Raw genomic sequence first — 19502 nt, forward strand, 5'->3', positions numbered from 1 at the left:
GGATGGTTGGTCTGCTGTCCTGGTTGCCGGTGGTTGCAGGTGCGGTGTTTGTAGTTGGAAATGGCCACAGCTGGTTGAGGTGAAGTTGCAGAATGAAACGGTAGCTCGCGGTGGGGATGAGGAAGGTGATAAAGCTCACGACTATCTCTCGGACAGTCCCGGACTCGCAGCTCACTCAACTTCCTTCCTCTCTTATTTTTTTTTCCTTGCTCTCTCACACTCTCTCACTCTCATCGATGATACCAAGGCAGGGAAATGGAAGTGAAGTGGAGTTGTTGTGGGTGGGTCTGATGTGTAGTGGAGAGGATATGGTGAGGAGTTGCGGATGGGGTTGGTTGTGTGGGTGGAGAAAGATGAAATTGCATCCGGTAGAAATGGAATATTGGTTTTTAAGGTTGGGCGAGGAAGCTTTGGTGGTTGCATGGTAATTTCCGAGATTGTGGAGGTTATTTTAATCTTTTCACATTTCATCCGAATTTTCACTTAAGTCCTCACTTCAAATCTAATTCCAAAATTTACCCCAACTGTAATTTGAATGCCTAATAATATATTAATCTCGCAAAGATTCGATTATCGAGATTTTACCGTACTAAGTATACTAAGGCAATAAAATTAATCTAACTCAGGCAATATTAATTTAACATAACCAAAACCAAGTAATTTAATATTTTAACACAATTTTAGTATTTATAACATAAGAATTGTTTTCACGTACTTAGTTAGGAGTAAGTATACTTAATGCTAGAATTTACTAATGAATCAAAAGTACAAATGCAATATGCATGGATAAATATATATATAGGTAGGCATTTTTTTTCAAGGTTCTCATATCCTCCCCTCCTTAAAATGAATTTTGTCCTCAAAATTCTCACCTTCTACAGAAATAGGTCGGGGTACCCTTTCTGCATTTTTTCTTCTAGTTCCCAAGTTGCCTCCTCTAAGCCATGATTTCTCCATAGAATCTTCACCAAAGGAATTTTCTTATTTCTGAGTTCTTTTACTTCTCTCCAAAATCTTGACTGGTCCTTCTTCATAAGTTAACGACTCATCTATCTCAATTTCTTCCAAATGCAGCACATGGCTTGGGTCGGGGTGGTATTTCCTAAGCATAGAGACATGAAATACATCTTGAACCTTGGCCATGCTCGAAGGCAGTTGCAGTTGATACGCCACTTTTCCGATTCGTTTCAAAATTTCAAAAGGTCCAATATACCTCGGCTTTAACTTTTTACCCTTTTTGGACCCTACTCCGCCCTTCACGCGTTTAACTCTTAGGAAAACTTTGTCTCCTACTTCAAATTCTAGATCTTCCTCCTTGTGTCGGCGTAGCTCTTTTGTCGACTCTGGGCAGTTTGAAGCCTTTCCATAATTACATTCACTTTCTCATGAGTTTCTTCCATCCAAGGTATAACCGTTGGATCTAAAATTTTCTTCTCTCCTATTTCATTCCAAAGAATCGGAGATCGACACCTTCTCCCATACAATGCCTCATAAGGTGCCATTTGAATTGATGCATGATTGCTATTATTATAGGCAAATTCTACTAAGGCCATATACTGGCTCCATTTACCTCCAAAATCCAATATACACGACCTCAGCATATCCTCCAAAGTTTGAATTGTCCTTTCCGACTGCCCGTCTGTTTGGGGATGATAAGCGGTACTAAACTTCAACTTGGTCCCCAATGTCTCTTGAAATTTCTGCCAGAAACGTGAAACAAACCTTGGATCTCGATCCGACACAATGCTTATAGGAATACCATGCAATCTCACGATCTCTTCCGTGTACAACTTGGCCATTTTTTCCAAAGGAAAGCTCATACTCACAGGTGGAAAATGCGTGGACTTGGTAAGCCTGTCAACTATCACCCAAACCGCATCAAATCTCTTTTGATTTCGAGGCAACCCCGTTACAAAATCCATGGTTATATGGTCCCACTTCCATTTAGGGATTTCTAGTGGCTGCAATAGACTAGAGGGTTTCTGATGTTTAGCTTTTACTTGTTGGCATATCAGAAATTTTTGTACAAATTTTGCCACGTCCTTTTTTAAACCGTCCCACCAGTATAACTCTTTCACATCGTGATACATTTTGTTCACTCATGGGTGTATGGTATACCTCGATCAATGTGATTCTTCTAGAATCTCTTTCCCCAATCCTTCATCAACTGGAACTACAATTCGATCTCGAAATCTTAACACTCCTTCAGACCCTAATTTAAAGTCTAGGGTTTCTCCTTTTCGCAACTTCTCCAGCTGGTTCTGGATTATAGGGTCCGTTTTCTGTGCCTCTTTAATACGCTCCAACAATGGTGATTTCAACGTCAGGTTCCCAAATAAAATCTTCAATCTCTCCAAGCGAGGGTTCCAACTACTAACCTCTCCTAACATGTCCCATTCTTTTACCATTAACCCCGCTACTTGAGCCTTTCTACTTAAAGCGTCTGCTACCACGTTGGCTTTTCCTGGGTGGTAGTTTATTGAACAATCATAATCTTCCAAAAATTCTACCCATCGCCTTTGTCTCAAATTCAATTCCTTTTGGAAAAATAAGTACTTAAGGCTCTTGTGGTCCGTATAAACTTCAAAGGTCACACTGTACAAGTAATGTCTCCATTTCTTTAAGGCAAAAACCACTGCGGCCAGTTCTAGGTCATGCGTTGGGTAATTTTGTTTGTGAGGCTTCAATTTTCTAGAGGCATAGGCAACCACTTTACCCTTTTGCATTAGTACGCATCCTAGACCTTCCCTAGAGGCATCAGAATATACGACATAACCTTCTACTCCGTCAGGCAATGCTAAAACAGGAGCTGATGTTAAGCGCTTCTTTAACTCTTGAAAGCTTGACTCGCACTTTGGAGTCCAAATGAACTTATTATTTTTCTTTGTTAGCTCTGTCATAGCTCCGGCAATCTTTGAAAAGTCCTTGATGAATCGTCTAAAATAACCTGCTAGACCCAAGAAACTTCTAACCTCTGTTGGAGTTTCTGGCTATTTCCATATTGTGACTGCCTCAACTTTTGCCGGATCTACAGCAATTCCATCTTTAGAAACTTTGTGCCCCAGAAAAGAAATTTCATCCAGCCAAAACTCATACTTACTAAATTTAGCATACAATTTATGCTTTCTTAAGATCTGCAGAACCACTTTCAAGTGTTGAACATGTTACTCTCGAGTCTTAGAATATACTAGGATATCATCAATAAAAACTACTACAAACTGATCCAAGTACTTTTTAAAGACTCTCTGCATTAAGTCAATGAAGGCAGCTGGTGCATTGGTTAACCCAAATGGCATGACTGCAAACTCAAAGTGTTCATATCTTGCATTAAAAGCAGTTTTAGGTACGTCTTCCTTCTTAATTTTCAACTGATAATACCCTTGCCACAAATCCAGCTTGGAGAAAACTACTGATCCTTACAGCTGGTCAAATAAGCTGTCAATCAATGGTAGAGGGTATTTATTCTTAATTGTTCCTTCATTTAATTCTCGATAATCAATACACAACCTCAAACTTTCATCTTTTTTCTTAACAAATAGAATAGGTGCCCCCCATGGCGAATCACTTTCTCTAACAAAACCTCTCTCCAATAGATCCTGTAATTGTATTTTTAATTCTTTTAGCTCTGCAGGAGCCATTCGGTACGTACTCTTAGAAATCGGGGCCATTCCCGGCACCATTTCAATTTTAAACTCCACCTCTCTCTCTGGAGGTAATGTTTTTAATTCTTCGAAAAAGACATCTGGAAATTCCCTTACCACCGGCACATCCTCCAACTTTACTTGGTCCCTGGGAGCGTTAATCAAGGAAGCTAAGAAACCTTGCGCTCCTTTATACAACATTTTTCTTGCCCGAACTCCCGAAATCATAGCAGATGATGCTAGTCTACCTTTCACATCCAATTTCAGGGTTGCTACCCCAGGAATCCAATATTCCACCACTTTTGCTCTACAATCAAGCTTAGCATGGTAATGAGTTAGGAAATCCATTCCTATAATAACATCATACCCTTTTATGTCCAAACTGACTAGGTCTACTAGCATCTTATGCTCTCCAACCCAGAACTCGCAATTCTTATAGGCCAGGCTAGTAATTATACTCCTATTACCCATAGGTGTTCTAACTTCAAGATCGAAAGGTAATTTAATAGGTTGTACCTCAATTTCGGACATAAAAATTGGATTCACAAATGAATGAGTTGCGCCAAGATCAATTAGTACTCTAGCTAATCGGTGAAAGATTGGAAGAGTACCTTCCATAACCTCCGAGGAATCAGGTACAGGTTGATCGTCCATAGCGTACACCCTGGCAGGAACTTTCGGCCTGTTTCCTCCAGAAGTGGCTTGTCCTGCACTTGTGGTACCACCTTCTTGTATTTTTAGACAACCGGCAATCTGGTGTTCACTGCTTCCGCACCTCAAGCACTTCCCTTCTTTCCTCCAACATCCGTCCTCAGTATGGCCAGCCCTCCTGCAATATCCACAAGTTACCTGAGGGGTGGTCACACGACCTCCTTGCGGGGCGTTCCTAGTTTGATTCCTTCTACTTGGTCCTCCTCTAGTACCGATATCTGTTCTTCCGGTACCTCTTGCCCCAGCTCCTCTTGCTAGAGCGCCTAGTGGTGCTCCAGGACTATTTACTCTACCCATTCCTCGACCTACTTTGGCCGGTGGAGCATTTGCATAAGTCGACTCCCGACTGCTGCTAGGGCCAAATCTTTTCTTGGCTTGGAAGGATTTTACTTGAGCTCTGGCAACTTCAACCCTCCGAGCTCTCTCTACGACATCAGCAAATGTGTCTATCCGAACAGCAGCTAATCCCTCCTGAATTTTCACGTTCAGTCCCTTCACAAACCTGCTTACACGTCTTTGCTCCGTGGCTACCAATTCAGGAGCAAAACGGGACAATTTTGTGAATTGGATTTCATATTCGGCGACACTCACCGCCCCCTGCCTACACTTGATAAAGTCATCCTCTCTTTTCTCTTGAATGAGAGGGGGTAGAAACTTGGCATTAAACTCCCTTGTGAAGTTTGCCCAGGTCCTAGGCATATGGTTCATATCCCAATTAACCCTAATTAGGTTCCACCAGGAACGAGCAGCTCCCTCAAGCTGGAATGCTGCAAAAGTCACTTGTCTCTCTTCCGTATAATTTAAAGTTGCAAAAATGTCAGAGATCCTCTCCCACCAACCTTCTGCTACCTCGGGTTCTAGGCCTCCATAGAACTTAGAAGGTCCAAACTTCAAGAATCTCTCTAATGTCCGATCCTCTTGTTATTCTTGGTTTTGATGATCACAAAGTACTTTGAAATGTTTATCTAACTCTCTTCAAATATAAGTATTTTTTGCCTATCAAAGAATCAAGTACGAATATGTCAAGAAATGAAAATCAACCAAAAGAAGAAGCAAAAACAGGACACTCATGTCGGACGTCCGAAGGAATCTGTCGGACGTCCGAAAGGATGAAGAACATCAAGAAGGAAACTCTGTCGGACGCTCGTAAGGAAGCATCGGACATCCTGAAGGATCGGACGCATGCTTCGGACGCACATCAATCTCATCGGACGTCCTAAAAATTCCACAAAGCTTTGATAACTCTCTGGATGACGTTCGGACACAGAAGCTCGGACGATAAAATCTCATCGGACGTCCGAACAACAACTTGACTGATTTTCGGACGATGGGATCGGACGATGACTAAGCTGTCGGACGTCCGACAGCCCCAACGGCTAGCTGACTCTTCATCTGCCTTCTATCCGTTGGAAGCATTAATGACGCCCATTTTTGGTTCCCTTTAAATACAAACGATTCTGAATCAGACAACAACTTTTGTACACTTTGTTTACAAGATCTCAAGAGATATTTTAGCTTGAAAATAGTCTCCAAGACAAGATTTGTTCTCCAAGTGGTGTGAATTTCTTGTGAGCATTTCTCTTGTGGTTGAAAGTTTTATTAGTGTAGCTTTGTTGAGGGTTATCTGAGTGATTGTAAAACTTCTTAGCTTGACTAAGTGAGGCTTAGGGCAAGGAGGAAGTGCTCCCTCCATTGTACATCTAGTTGATCATCTTTCATCAAAGAGAAGTTGCTCAACCTAGTGATTGGTCTTCAAGTTTGAGGAAAGCTTGGTAGATAATCGGTTTGATATTCTATCTTATTCTTTTTGTTTAATAAAATTCTAATTGCTTATCTATACTTGTTTTTCTAATCAACATTGCTCTCTTCTTCTAATCTACTTGGTTGATCATTACTAGAAAAGAAGGTAAATTTTTATTAAAGAAAAATTGCATAAATTTGATTAAGATTTTAATCAACCTAATTCACCCTCCCTCTTAGGTTGTCTTTGGGCCTTACAATTGGTATCAGAGCTTGGTCTCCTAGAGATTAAGCTCAAACGGCTTGGAGTAAAGATGACAACCAATCATGCCATGTTTGTTGAGGGACAATCGGTCACTAGGCCTCCCATGTTTACTGGTTCCAATTATGTTAGTTGGAAAGAAAGAATGATTATCTTCTTGCAATCCATTGATATTGAGCTATGATTTATTGTAAATGAAGGACAGCATGATGCTAACATTCTTGATGCAGATACAGGTTTGTTTCGGCCAAAAACAAGAGCTGAGATGAATGCTCAAGATAGAACCAATCTCACATTGAATGCCAAAGTCATGAATATTCTTTATAGTGCCTTAGATTCAAATGAGTCAATTAGAGTCAAAGGATGTAAATCTGCCAAAGAAATGTGGGATAAGCTAAGAAAAATTCATGAGGGTAGTGACAACGTGAGAGAACAGAAAAAGTCTATCTTGGTCACAAAGTATGAATCATTTAAAATAGAACCCCTTGAGGATATTGACAAAATGTATTGCAGGTTCAATGACTTGATCAAAGATCTCGAGGTGTTGGGCAAAGAATACACCTTGGGAGAGAAAAATAGGAAAATTCTTAATGCATTGGGCAAAGAATGGGAAAGTAAAGTGACTGCAATAGAAGAGGCTAAGGATTTGAATTCTGTACCTATTGATTCTCTCATTAACTCACTAACCTCCTATGAGTTGAAGTTGAAAACTAAAGTGCAAAAGGAAGAGGATGCGAGATCAAAAAGAAACATTGCTCTAAAGGCTGCTCAAGGTGAAGATGATCCAGCTCTGTTGGATGATGAAGACTCGGATGGTGATGACAATGATCTTGCTCTCATCACAAAAAGCTTCAAGAGAATCTTAAATAAAAGGAAGTTTAGAAGGGGAGGACCTAGCAATCAATTCCAGAATTAGCCTTCAAATGCAAGGTACAAAGGAAAACAAGAATTCAACAAGAAACAATTGGACAAATGCTACGAGTGTGGACAGCCTGGACACTACGCAAACGAATGCTCTCTAAAGAAAAAGAAAGATGGAAAAGCTGATCGAAAGCCAAGGTTCAACAACTTCCAGATTACATGGAATGAATGCAACTCCGAAGGCGAAGTTGAAGAAGAAGAAGAATCAGCTCAAATGGCCTTCATGGCTATTGGAGATAATGAGGTAACTTCCATTCACTCTCAATCTGATAGTGATGATGAAGATGATGATGATCTTGAATCCTTTGTTGAAAAATTGCATAATGCCTTAAAGGAATCTTATGATAAAAACAAGCAGTTAAAACAGAAAGTTGTGTTTCTCATTCAAGAAAATGCAAAACTTTTTCACCAAAATAAACAACTAAAGACTGACAATGAGTGTCTTGTAAGAGCCGGATGTGATGTTCAAAATGAACTTGATAGAAAGACAAATGTTTGTGAAATGCTAAAGAAAAGACATGGTGATTTGAATAAAAGGATGGACAATTTGGATGAGATCTTAAGAGTTAGAAAGCAAGATTATCTCAAAAAGAACATGTCATCAACCTTTCTTACTGCTCATGAAAGAACATTTGCTCACAACAAAAATGCATATGGTTTCACAACATATAGAAGGAGTGCATTGAGATTTATCAAACCATTACATGCTAGAGACTTTTCTATTTTGTGTAGTTTTTGTTGTCAAAGAGGGCATTTGAAAGGAGATTGTTATGTTAAAAGAAATCTGAACAAAGGAGGGAAATGCATGTGGGTAGTTAGGCACAATGCTAACTTTTGAGGACCCAAAAGTTAAAGGGTACCAAACACTCTCTCTTTTCAGGGAAAAGGCTCAAACAAGTCAAAATGGTTCATTGACAGTGGCTGTTCAAGGCATATGACCGGTGATCCTTCCTTGTTCATAAAGCTAAAATCAAAATCAAGTGGAAAGGTGACATTTGGTGATGATGTGAAAGTTAAGACAATTGGAATAGGTGATGTTGGTAAGGATGGTGAAACTTTTGTTCATAATGTGCTCTTAGTTGATAACTTAGGTTATAACTTGCTTAGTGTTAGTCAATTGTGTGATAAAGACTTGAATGTGTTGTTTAAAAAGCATGAATGCATTGTGCTTGATTCCAAATATAATGTTGTGTTCAAAGGTAAGAGGTTTGACGACATATATATTGTGGTTCTTGATAAAATTGATTCATCTAGCTTCAAATGTCTTAAAACTTCAAATGAAGATCCTTGGTTGTGGCATAGGAGACTTTGTCATTTTAACATGGATTTACTAAAGGAAATTTCGAAAAAGGAGCTGGTTAGAGGCTTGCAAAAAATCAGTTTTGAAAAGGATAAAATTTGTGATGCATGTCAATTTGGAAAGCAAACAAAAGTTTCTTTTAAACCAAAGAAGTGTGTATCAACTTCTAAACCTTTAGAACTCTTGCATCTTGACTTATTTGGTCCTACTCAAATCACTAGATTGGGAGGTAAGAAATACTGCTTTGTGATTGTGGATGATTATTCTAGATATACTTGGGTGATATTTCTTGCTCATAAGGATGATGCCTTCAAGAATTTCACTTCATTGTTTGCTAAAGTACAAAATCTGCTTGGTTTAAAAATTGTTAGGATTAGAAGTGATAATGGAACGGAATTCAAGTATTATGGTTTTCCAGAATTTTGTGATCATAATGGCATAACACATGAGTTTTCAATTGCAAGAACTCCACAACAAAATGGTGTTGTAGAAAGGAAAAATAGGACACTACAAGAGGCTGCTAGAACTATGTTAAGTGAATGTAGTTTGCCAAAATACCTTTGGGCTGAAGCGGTAAACACTGCATGTTATGTGATGAATAGAATCCTTTTGAGACCCATTTTGAATAAAACATCTTATGAACTGATTTTTGATAAGAAACCTACGGTTGGATATTTCAAAGTCTTTGGTTGTAAATGTTTTATTTTAAATTTAAAGGAACATCTTGGTAAGTTTGAGAAAAAATCTGATGAAGGAATATTTTTGGGATATTGTGAGAACAAAAGAGGATATAGAGTCTTTAATAGAAGGACTCTTGTGATAGAAGAAGCCATACACATAACATTTGATGAAACTAATGATGATAATTCCAAAAGTTCGTGTGAGGATGATGATGTAGGTGTTCGTGAAGGAATGGAAAAGCTAAAAATTGGAGATGGAGGAAACTCTAAACCGGAAGCAAAGGAAATGGAGAATGAAGCTCATGAAGATCAAGAAAGGGAAGATGAGGACAAAAATGATGATTCATTCAAAGATCTTCCCAAGGCTTGGAAATTTATCCAAAATCATCCAAAAGAACTTATAATTGGTGATCCATCCGAGAAGGTAAACACTCGTTCCTCATCTAAGAAATTGATAGACAATTTTGCTTTAGTTTCTCTTTTTGAACCTAAAAATATCAATGATGCCTTAAAGGATGAAAACTGGATTTTGGCAATGCAAGAGGAACTCAATCAATTTGAAAGAAATGAGGTTTGGACACTAGTTGATAAACCTCAAAATCACCCTATCATTGGCACTAAGTGGGTATTTAGAAATAAGCTGGATGATAAAAAAAAGAGAGAGCAAGAAGGGAAGAGTCTTCGGCTAGGCAAAGGATGAAAAGATAGAGCAGCAAAGAAAAGGGAGGCTTTCAACGGGAGGAAAACAGAGAAAAAGAAAAGGGCGGCGGTTTGAGGAACAAGGGGGGACTGGAAAAATCGGGAAAAGCTAGGAGAGCAAAACCAGAGGAAAAAAGAAAAAGGCCAAGCGGATGAAAAGGTCATCGGGGAAGGAAAAACAGAAATAAGGAAGAAAAGCCAGAGGAAGGGCGGCGAAAAATGGAAGAGAAGGAGGTCGGGGGGCTTGATGAAAAACAGAGGAGAAAAACGCTTAAAAGCAGAGCAGAAGGCCAAGAAAGAGGCAACGGAGAGTTCCGGGCAGAGGCAAGCAAACGAGAAGGGGAAGAAAGAAACGGCAACAAGGAAAAGTTTGGCAAAAGAGGGGAAGGCCAGGCGGAAAAGGAAAGAGAAGGAATAGCGGCTGGGGAAGCTTGGAGAGTGAGAAGGGGAAACCGCACCATGACTACGCCGACAGCCTCCACTCACCCCAACCCAAACCCTTCGATGCTCAGGTCAACGGCGCCGCTGCCAACTCTGCTCCCACTGCCAACTTCCCGTCCCTTGCCACTGCCATCAGCAAAGCCTCGCCGAAAAAACGTGTATGGTAAGTGATCCTTTCTTTGAATATTATTTTTCTGCTCAAAATTCATATTGTTGAAGCTTAAAGCAGAGGATGATTTCTTCAATTGTTTGTGTGAATTACTCGCAATTTTTGACCGAGTATGTGTTATGGGTTGATTGGAATAATTTTTCTTTGCATTTAACGAAATTTTTGGGTGCTGATTTATGGCAATTGAGCGAAATTGGCGAAATTTTTCAACACCCGTTTGGTGTTCGATTAAATGCTCAAATGAAGCTCGTAGTTGTATCCCTTTCTGGTGTATCCCATTCATGTGATGCATATAATTGCTGTTGTGCATGAGCAATTTGATTGGGCTTGCTGATACTTTTGGGGCGAATTGTAACTGTAATTTAGTGAAAAGTCGGTAAAATTTTATTGCCAGTTGATGTTCGATGAAGTGCCTAACCGAAAGTCTTGCTTGCAAAAAATGATTTTTGCTGTACTTTGTAGAACAGCCCAACTGTTTGGAGTTTTTGTAGGATTTACTATCTGATGTTTGTATTTAAAAAAAAAAAAAAACCTGATGCGTGATGTTCGGGTTGAGATTGGCATAAGAATTTGCCGCTTTGAGTTGATGAAGCTCTGCGTTTGCTCAAAGTTAAGGTTCAGTTCGTTGTTCAATGGGTGCATCAAGTTTTAGTTTGCTGTTTAATGTTTAGTCCCCTTCCCGTTTATGAAACCTTGTGAAAATGGTTGCGAAGCTACGGTAGAAAATTTTTGTAGAAGAAAGACACTAACAAAGTTGCAGAAGGTTGCTTCGTAAGCTTTGCCCGGAAAAGTTTTCAAAATTGCATTCTAGCCCCCCAAGCTCCCCGTAATTCTGTTATGGCCCTACCAACTTTTAATTCTTTCAATTGGGTCCTTAATTTAATTGCATATAGGTCCTTGAATTTTATTTTTCTTTGATTGTGACCCCAGATTTTTGTGATGATTATAATTTGACCCCAAAGCTTAGTTAATATTTGCAATCAAGTCCTTCATTGTTTTAATTTCTTGAATGTAGGTTGTTTATATGATTTAATTGATTCAATTTCATGATTCATTTTTATCTTTATGATTGTTTTGTTAATTAAAGTGGTGCCTTGACCTTTTCTTTGTATTTTGGAGGGCAAATAAGTGATTTCATTTCATTGGGGCCCAATTGCAAGGGAGGTAACCTCCATCTCCTTGATTTTCATTTATCCTATGTGTTCCTACGTGCTACATGTGAATATGCATGCTTTAATTCGTTTTTTATGTTTAATCGCCTGTTTTGCTTTTCTTTTTATTTTATTTTGCTTCCTTTAATTGGCAAGTCATTTGAGGGCATTTGAACCCCAATTTGTAATAGTTAGGATATTATTTTCAAGCCTTCCCCTTTTTAGATTGTAGTAGGCTTCCCCCCTCAATGTAATAGATAGGGCTTCCTTTCTTGTTGCTTGTGTGATCTGCATGCTTACGTGCTATCTGTTACCGCTTTCATAGAGATTTTGCATCTAGACAAGTATGCTTATGTGTTACGTGCTATGTGAAACTATGTGTTTTGCATGTCTATTTGCTTTAGTATTATATCTGATTATGTGGATGAATGCACATCACCGTGGCTAGTCCAATGCTAGTCATGGTCTTCCCCCTCGAACTCTCGCAAGTCCAATGCTTGTGAAAAAGCGTTACAAAAGGGCTAGTCCAATGCTAGACCCAATAGGCCGTCCCCTTTCGTTAGTACACACTTGCATGTTTCACTACATTTCATACATTTTTCTTAGTTTTCTAGCATTTGGCATGCTCCCCCAATCCTTTCCCCTTCATTTTAGGTTTTTGCATCCTCATGCTAGTTATAGAGTACATTTGCTTGAGAGTCCCCTTTTGGTAAGGGAAACGAGCGAGTGTGGCTACAAAATAGCCTTAGCACGCTAGTTCTTCCTTCTAATCAAAGGAAAAATTAAAATCGTGAAGTTAGGAGTCATTCCCGTACCTGACTTGATGCATTCCTCTAGGTTCATACACTCTCATTTTTATCATATCACTTCCTCACTTTTTTTATCCACATTTTCTCACTACTTATATTTTTCTCACTCCATATGCCATGTTCACATTTCTCTTCTTTCACTATCACTCATTTATTTTCTACCTCACAAATTGCACCCAATTGCACTTATATGCATTTACTACCATTTATACCATATTTTCATCCACTTGCACACAAACACCTTCATTTTCTCAATTGGCACACATGCACTTTTCTTACATTTGCACATATTGCATTTTTCTTACATTTGCACACATGGCACTTTTTCTTACATTTGCACACATTGCACTTTTCTTACATTTGCACACATTGCACTTTTCTTACATTTGCACACTTGCACTTACATTTGTATTTCTAACTTATTTTGCATTCCTCTTACATTTTTCACACTTGCACTCATATTTGGGTCTTCATTTGCATTACCCGTGACCTCTATGAGAGTTTTCCTTATTGGCCATCACAACTCATGTGATTGAGACCAAAAAGCCTCATAAGAGACATTTTAGATTTAGGATTGCATTTTTTTCGCATCCATTAGTCACATCCAACATGCAACACATATTTTGGGTAGAAAAATTGGGAAAAGAAGGGCTAAGTCATGCAACTAGCTTTGGCTAGGGTAAGGGAGTGCTTTGGGCTTTGCCTTTGCCTTCTCCCTTATCAAATGTGACCCCCGATCCCTTTCTTTGGTTACGTAGACCTAAAAGTTCTTTAAAAAGGGTTTGTTTGCTTTTCTTTCCAAAAATCATTTTTGGGTGACTTGGTACACCCTAACTCTATACCAAGTGGCGACTCCATTTTCCATTCAAAAACCCTTTTTGAACTTTGTTTGGCCAAACCGTCGCATTTCACAATCCCACGGCCTTTTATTTTCATCTTCACACACGTTCATATACACACTACTTTCACTTACTCAAAAAGTGGGGCGCGACAGTTGGCGACTCCACTGGGGACTTCCTAAGTGGGTCCAAGCATTTGATTTAGCTATTCTTTTCCTTTTTCTACCCTTTTTATGCATAGCATTTGGATATTAGGGTTGCATTTTCCATTTTAGGACTTTTTGCCTTGTGCGCGTATCAAACTATTCCCTCATTCACGTATGTATGATTGGTTGTTTGGATGTATGTTGTACTTGTTTTATTCCGCGCTTTGCATTGCATTTGGGTGGGGGATATTACCCTAGAGCCTCGCGTTGGTTCTCGATCCCTCCCCTCCAAACGAGCACTAGCATACGTGCATACGCTTTAATTTTTCACCCCTCATTTATTTTCCTTTTAGTGGCTTGTCACGCCACTCCACCCTATTAGGATTTTAGGCAACTCACTTGGACTTGCGATCGCGACACGATGTGTACGTAGCATGATCCGAGGAGTCACTCAATCTTCCATTTTAAGCTTTGGGTTCATAGCCTTTAGCTTTTAATCGAAGGTTGAGGATTTTGATAGATTCACTCATGACATGTAGCCATAACACGATGTGTGCGTAGCAATGTCTGGGGAATCGCTCGAGCCACCGACAAAGAACCTTGGGATTGATGACCCTTGGCTTCCAAGTCTGAAGGCTCGGGGACCTAAAACCTATCGAGTCTAGATGCATTAGTGAGCCAATACCTCATGCATCCATGATAGCTTGCCTAGGGTAGAGTCTGCCTTGCCTTATTAGGGACACTATTCACGAGGGGGGGATCCAACCCTTTTTTCTCTTTTATTGCTTTATTTCTTTGTATTGATTGCTTTATCTCATTGCTACAATGTGTTATGTGTATTTTATCTGGCTGAACTAACCTTTCTTGGTTTTGTGTCTCCATTGCATTCCTAAAACCCTAGCAAATAAGAGGTCTGGCATGACCTTCTTTTAGAACCTACCCTTGTAGATAGGCTATTGCACGTTTAGAAATTATGGTTTATTTCATTCAATTGCATATCATTCTAGGCCTACCTTGGCGTATAAAGGGTCCTTTTAGGTCATAATTGCATATTTTACTGCTTTAATAAACTGGCATCATGCATAAACCCTAGAAAGGGAATGCCATTTAGGGGATCCCGTGTTAGGAATAAGCCACCTTGTGTCTCGGATATTGAATCCAAGGAAGCTTGCACATTTATATTCTTTGTACCATCCAAAGGGGTAGTGCACAAGGTAAAGTAGGATCCGATCATTTTCATAGAGCGATCTTTGGAATATGAGCGTCTAATAATCACTTCTTGGCCACTTTATCAAAATTGGTAAAAATCCCTGGCGTAAAGGACATTAATTAGAACAAATTCACCAATATTTCCTCATTGTTGAGACAATAAATATAGAGGCCAAATCTTGATTTTAGGAGGCTCATAGACTAATGCATCTCAATAATTTTGAAATCATCAATGGCCGGACAATTCAATCGATCCATTTTGCCAATTCATTCATTTTAAGACAATATAGTCAATTTTGAATAAATCGTCAGTTCCGTTCAATTTCATTTGACCAGTTTACCCTTTTTAAGGTGATCTAGTCAATTTTGCATAAATCATCCGATCCATTTGACCGATTTGCCTAGTTTTAGGGCAATTTGGTCGGTTTTGAATAAATCATCATTTCACTCGATCTGTTTGATCAATTGATTTCATTCAATTCATTTGATTAGTTTGATTCATTTTCAGGGTTATCCATTCAATTTTCAATAAATAATCAAATTTCATTCAATGCATTTGACCATTTTTTCCCTTTTGGCACATCATGCATTGATCAAAGCAGGCCATCCATTCGGACTTTGTTCTCATTTTTAGGACGAATGTCTCTTCTCACTCCAAATTGGCCAAATTTTTCAAATCATTTTTCACTCAATCAGTTGATCGGATTCATCAGGTATTGTATGGTGCCTGCCCTAGAGGATTGCATTTTCATACTAGGCCTACCCTTGTCATAAAAGGGTTCCCCCATAGGACATGCATACCGATTTTATAGTCTTGATTACTAACTCAGGGTATTTTTCTTTTATTTTTCCCCCTTCCCATGCATTCATAAAAATGCTTCAATAAGGTAAAGAATATTTTTCTATATCTGATAACAATTCTGATCTAATAAAGTGTGAAAATTACAAGCATTATTTGATTTTGGGCAGGCCTTACAATGTAAATTTGGAAATTCATCTGAAAGCGCTCGTGTAAAACCTTTAAGAGGTTTCATTGCTCAAAGAAAAATGGGATAAGAGAGAAAATGTGTATACATGTGCAAAGGAGTTTTTTTTTAGAATTTTTCTCAATGTATTGCTTTTAAATTTTTTCAAATATTGGCAATAATGAAGCTTTTATTCAGACAATTATTTGTTTTATATATACTCGTGTACATTTCATTCTTTATTGAGCTCATTAAGAGATTTCATGATGAATTTTAAGAAAATAAGCTCAAATTGAGGTTTTTCAACCACTTGCCTGAAAACTCACAAATGTATACACCAGATTGGTGATCCGAGTTATGCAATAAGAGTGCTCAGAATTAAAAGAAGTCACTCAAAAGACCCAATACGATACCTTATCCTCTTTCACCGTACAATTCATATTTTGCCCACTTCTATTAACCCCAAAATAAAATCAGTCACATTGATTGATAAATTGCAAATTGGGGCAATCTTTGCTTGAAAATGCTCACCGGTCTAACCAAATTCAATTCACATCTAAGTGAAAGCAAAAATGTGCATTATTCTTGTTTATTTTGAAAATTTGGAATGATACTTCAAGCATTCGTTTCTCTACCGATACAGATTTTATCATTTGCTCTCCCATTTGAGCCTTAAAAGAATAATTTCGTTTCAAATAAGGGCCTTAATGATCACTACCCTACATTGGGAAGATTTTCAAAATGGAATGGATTCTCAACGAGCAATTCGTTTACTTGGTTGTCATGAGGTGTAAGAATGATACTTTGGCCATCATTTCTACAACCTAAACACCATTTATCCCTTGCATCCTCATTTGAGCTAAAATTGGTGGTTCTTTTCAAACCATCTATGATCGCACCCCACATTGGGGAGGAAGATTGGAGAGTTTTCCAAAACGGAGAAAAGCAAAAATGGTAAAATTAAAAGAAAAGAGGAAAATTCCAAATTGGAGAAATTTGATTCCACTTGGGTTTCAATTTTGGGAAAAAGAAGAAAAGAAAAGAAAAGGAAAGAGTTTTGTCCGGCGGATCACCTATGTTTGATTGAGCAAGAGTCTTCCTCAGTCAATTAATTCAGATACATGCAAGAAATTTCGCATTAATGAAAGTTTCCTTTCAGAGTTATTGTAAGGAACGGAATAAAAGTCAGGCCCTCTTCTTTTCCAATCAAACATTCTATCCCTAGTTATCCCTTTTGAGCCTTCAGAATAAATTATTTCGTTTGGCAAAACCCCTGAGAATCGCAAACCCCACACTGGGGTAAGTTTGAGTTGAAAAAGAAAAAGTTTCAAGAAGTGAAAGGTGATAATGCAACAAAATCAAAAGACAACAAAAGAAAAGAGAACCTCAGTTCAAAAATCAACTGGGGCAAATTTTGTGAAAGTTCAAAAATGGCAGAAGGCCGAAAAGTCAAAAAAGAAAGAAAATGAAAGAGAAAAAGCCTCAATTGAGCATAAACTGGGGCAAATTCTGATTTAGCCCTAAAATAGGGTTGGCGCAACAATGCGATCTCAGATTCTTCAAACCGCTTTTGAAATTCGCTTTTAAGCCTTAACTTTTCTAAGCACCCCACCAAACCCCATTACGAAAGCCGAAAGTCCTGACTTCTGTTCTTTGCAATATCTCCGTCAAGGAATTTTCTAATTGGCAAGTGATATTCATATACTGATGCCAAGGAATTTTTTTGAATGTATTTCTGAATTGATTAGGTGTGAGGTTGACACTGCTCTTCATGTGAAACCCCGCGAGGGTACTTTTGAAAAAAAGGAAAAGAGAAAAAGGAAAAAACAAGCGAAATGAATGCAAAAGAAAAATGCAAAAAGATTTGATGCTGAAAGACTCTGCTGAGTGATGATAAAAAGTCAAACAAAGTTCAAGATCTCGGAGTCCAAAATGAGGGCAATTTTGAGAAAAATTCGATCTTCGGTGCAATGTCCTTGAAAGTCTTATTCTTTAACTATCGTTTTCAAGCCAAATTACAAGCTCATAAAGTCCATCGCTGACTTACCCTTCATGACAACCCAAAGTGAGGATTATGCTCGTAAGAAATCCATCAATCATTTGTGATCACAAGGGTATAACCAGTTTTCACATGTTTAGCTATCATTTCTGCCCATACGTTACAAGCTTATATGTTGACTAATTTTTCTTAAGAAATAAGGGTGACAAACTCTTTGCTTTCACTAAGATGTTATGTTGAATGGATTACATACAATTCTGGGGCATAAGAACCAGACAAATCTTAACTTCTCATTTTCCTTAGCCACCTCAAAATCAGAAATAAAGTCACTTGATTGGTCCTGAAAGAGAGCCAATAGGAAATGGTGACCCGTTACCCAAAGCATCGGTGCTAAAGTGAGAAAGAAATCTTTTGTAATTTGGCATTATTTGGAGAAATTCATCATGAAATTTTCTGTGTGAGTTTAAGCAAGACGTTCAAATTTCTTCACATTATATAGGAAACACAGTTTCTTACTTTGTTCAAATAAATGAAGGCATCCAAATCAATTTTTGCAATCAAATGGGCCCACACTGGGGGCAAAATTTTATTTGTAAGATTTCGTAAAATAAACCCACACAAGGGCAAATATTTGTGTAGTCCAATTGAGGATTTCGTCCAAGAATCAAATAATGCATTTTTCAAATCAATCACGCTGCTCTTTTCATGGAAATTTGAGTGCATGTCATATTTTGGTAAGCCCCTGTGCAGGTATTCATAGTTGAAATCGACGAAAGAGCATCTGGTGATGTGGAAGGCCGATGCCGAAGAAAGAGAAGAAAGAAGGGAAAAGGGCCCTACACTGGGGGCAAATTATTTTTGGAAAGATCCTCTCAAAAAGAATCAAGAAAAATTCAAGAAAAATTCAAAAAAAAAAGAAAAAGAAAAAAAGTCAAAAATCAAAAATCAAGTTCAAATTCTTGTTTTTTGGAAAATCAAATTTAATTTCTGATTTTTTGACAAATCAAATTCAATTTCTTGACCAATTGGATGGCAGGACTGGGTCTTATCCCACTGACCATTCACAAGCTTCACAAAAATCGTGTTGGAACTGGGTTCTATCCCGCTGACCGCTTATATCACGTTGGAACTGGGTTTTATCCCGCCAACCTCGGCAGAACTGGGTTCTATCCCGCTGACCGCTTATACCACGTTGGGCCTGGATTTTGTGCCGGCAGCATCACAAAGTTCACGTTGGGCTTGGATTTTGTACCACCAACTAAGGCAGGCTCGGGTTTAATCCCACTGACCAATTCATCACATTGGGGCAAATCTTTGGATAATTTTTCGAGCAAGTCTTACACAGTCTCTTCATACATACCAGCATTTCTTTTACTCTGCCACTAGCCGTTGGGTCAGTCTCACTAGTGCGCATTTCATTTCATCGCCACTAGCCGTTGGGTCAGTCCCACTAGTGCGCATTTCTTTTATTTTGCCGCTAGCCGTTGGGTCAGTCCCACTAGCGTGCCTTTCATTTGCACTGCCACTAGCCGTTGGGTCAGTCCCACTAGTGCGCATTTCATTTACATCGCCACTAGCCGTTGGGTCAGTCCCACCAGTGAGCATTTCATTTACACTGCCACTAGCCGTTGGGTTAGTCCCACTAGTGAGTATTTCTTTTACTCCGCCGCTAGCCGTTGGGTCAGTCCCACTAACGTGCCTTTCATTTACACTGCCGCTAGCCATTGGGTCAGTCCCACTAGCGTGCCTTTCATTTGCACTGCCACTAGCCATTGGGTCAGTCCCACTAGTGCGCATTTCTTTTATTTTGCCGTTAGCCG

At 38.8% G+C, this 19502-nt stretch overlaps 1 protein-coding gene across 1 annotated transcript; it reads right to left on the reverse strand.

The window, feature by feature from the left end:
• Positions 1-3416: 3416 nt before the first annotated feature.
• LOC140012749 (uncharacterized) lies at positions 3417-5060 on the reverse strand. Its single transcript, XM_072061043.1, has one exon. It carries the CDS (start codon positions 5058-5060, stop codon positions 3417-3419), a length of 1644 nt encoding a protein of 547 aa, XP_071917144.1.
• Positions 5061-19502: the final 14442 nt, after the last annotated feature.

Source organism: Coffea arabica, chromosome 8e, assembly GCF_036785885.1.
Source record: "Coffea arabica cultivar ET-39 chromosome 8e, Coffea Arabica ET-39 HiFi, whole genome shotgun sequence".
In the NCBI taxonomy this organism is placed as follows: Eukaryota; Viridiplantae; Streptophyta; class Magnoliopsida; order Gentianales; family Rubiaceae; genus Coffea; species Coffea arabica.

Coding starts and splice junctions, on each gene's coding strand:
- LOC140012749 (XM_072061043.1), bottom strand. CDS start 5,060: ATGAACCATATGCCTAGGACCTGGGCAAACTTCACAAGGGAGTTTAAT.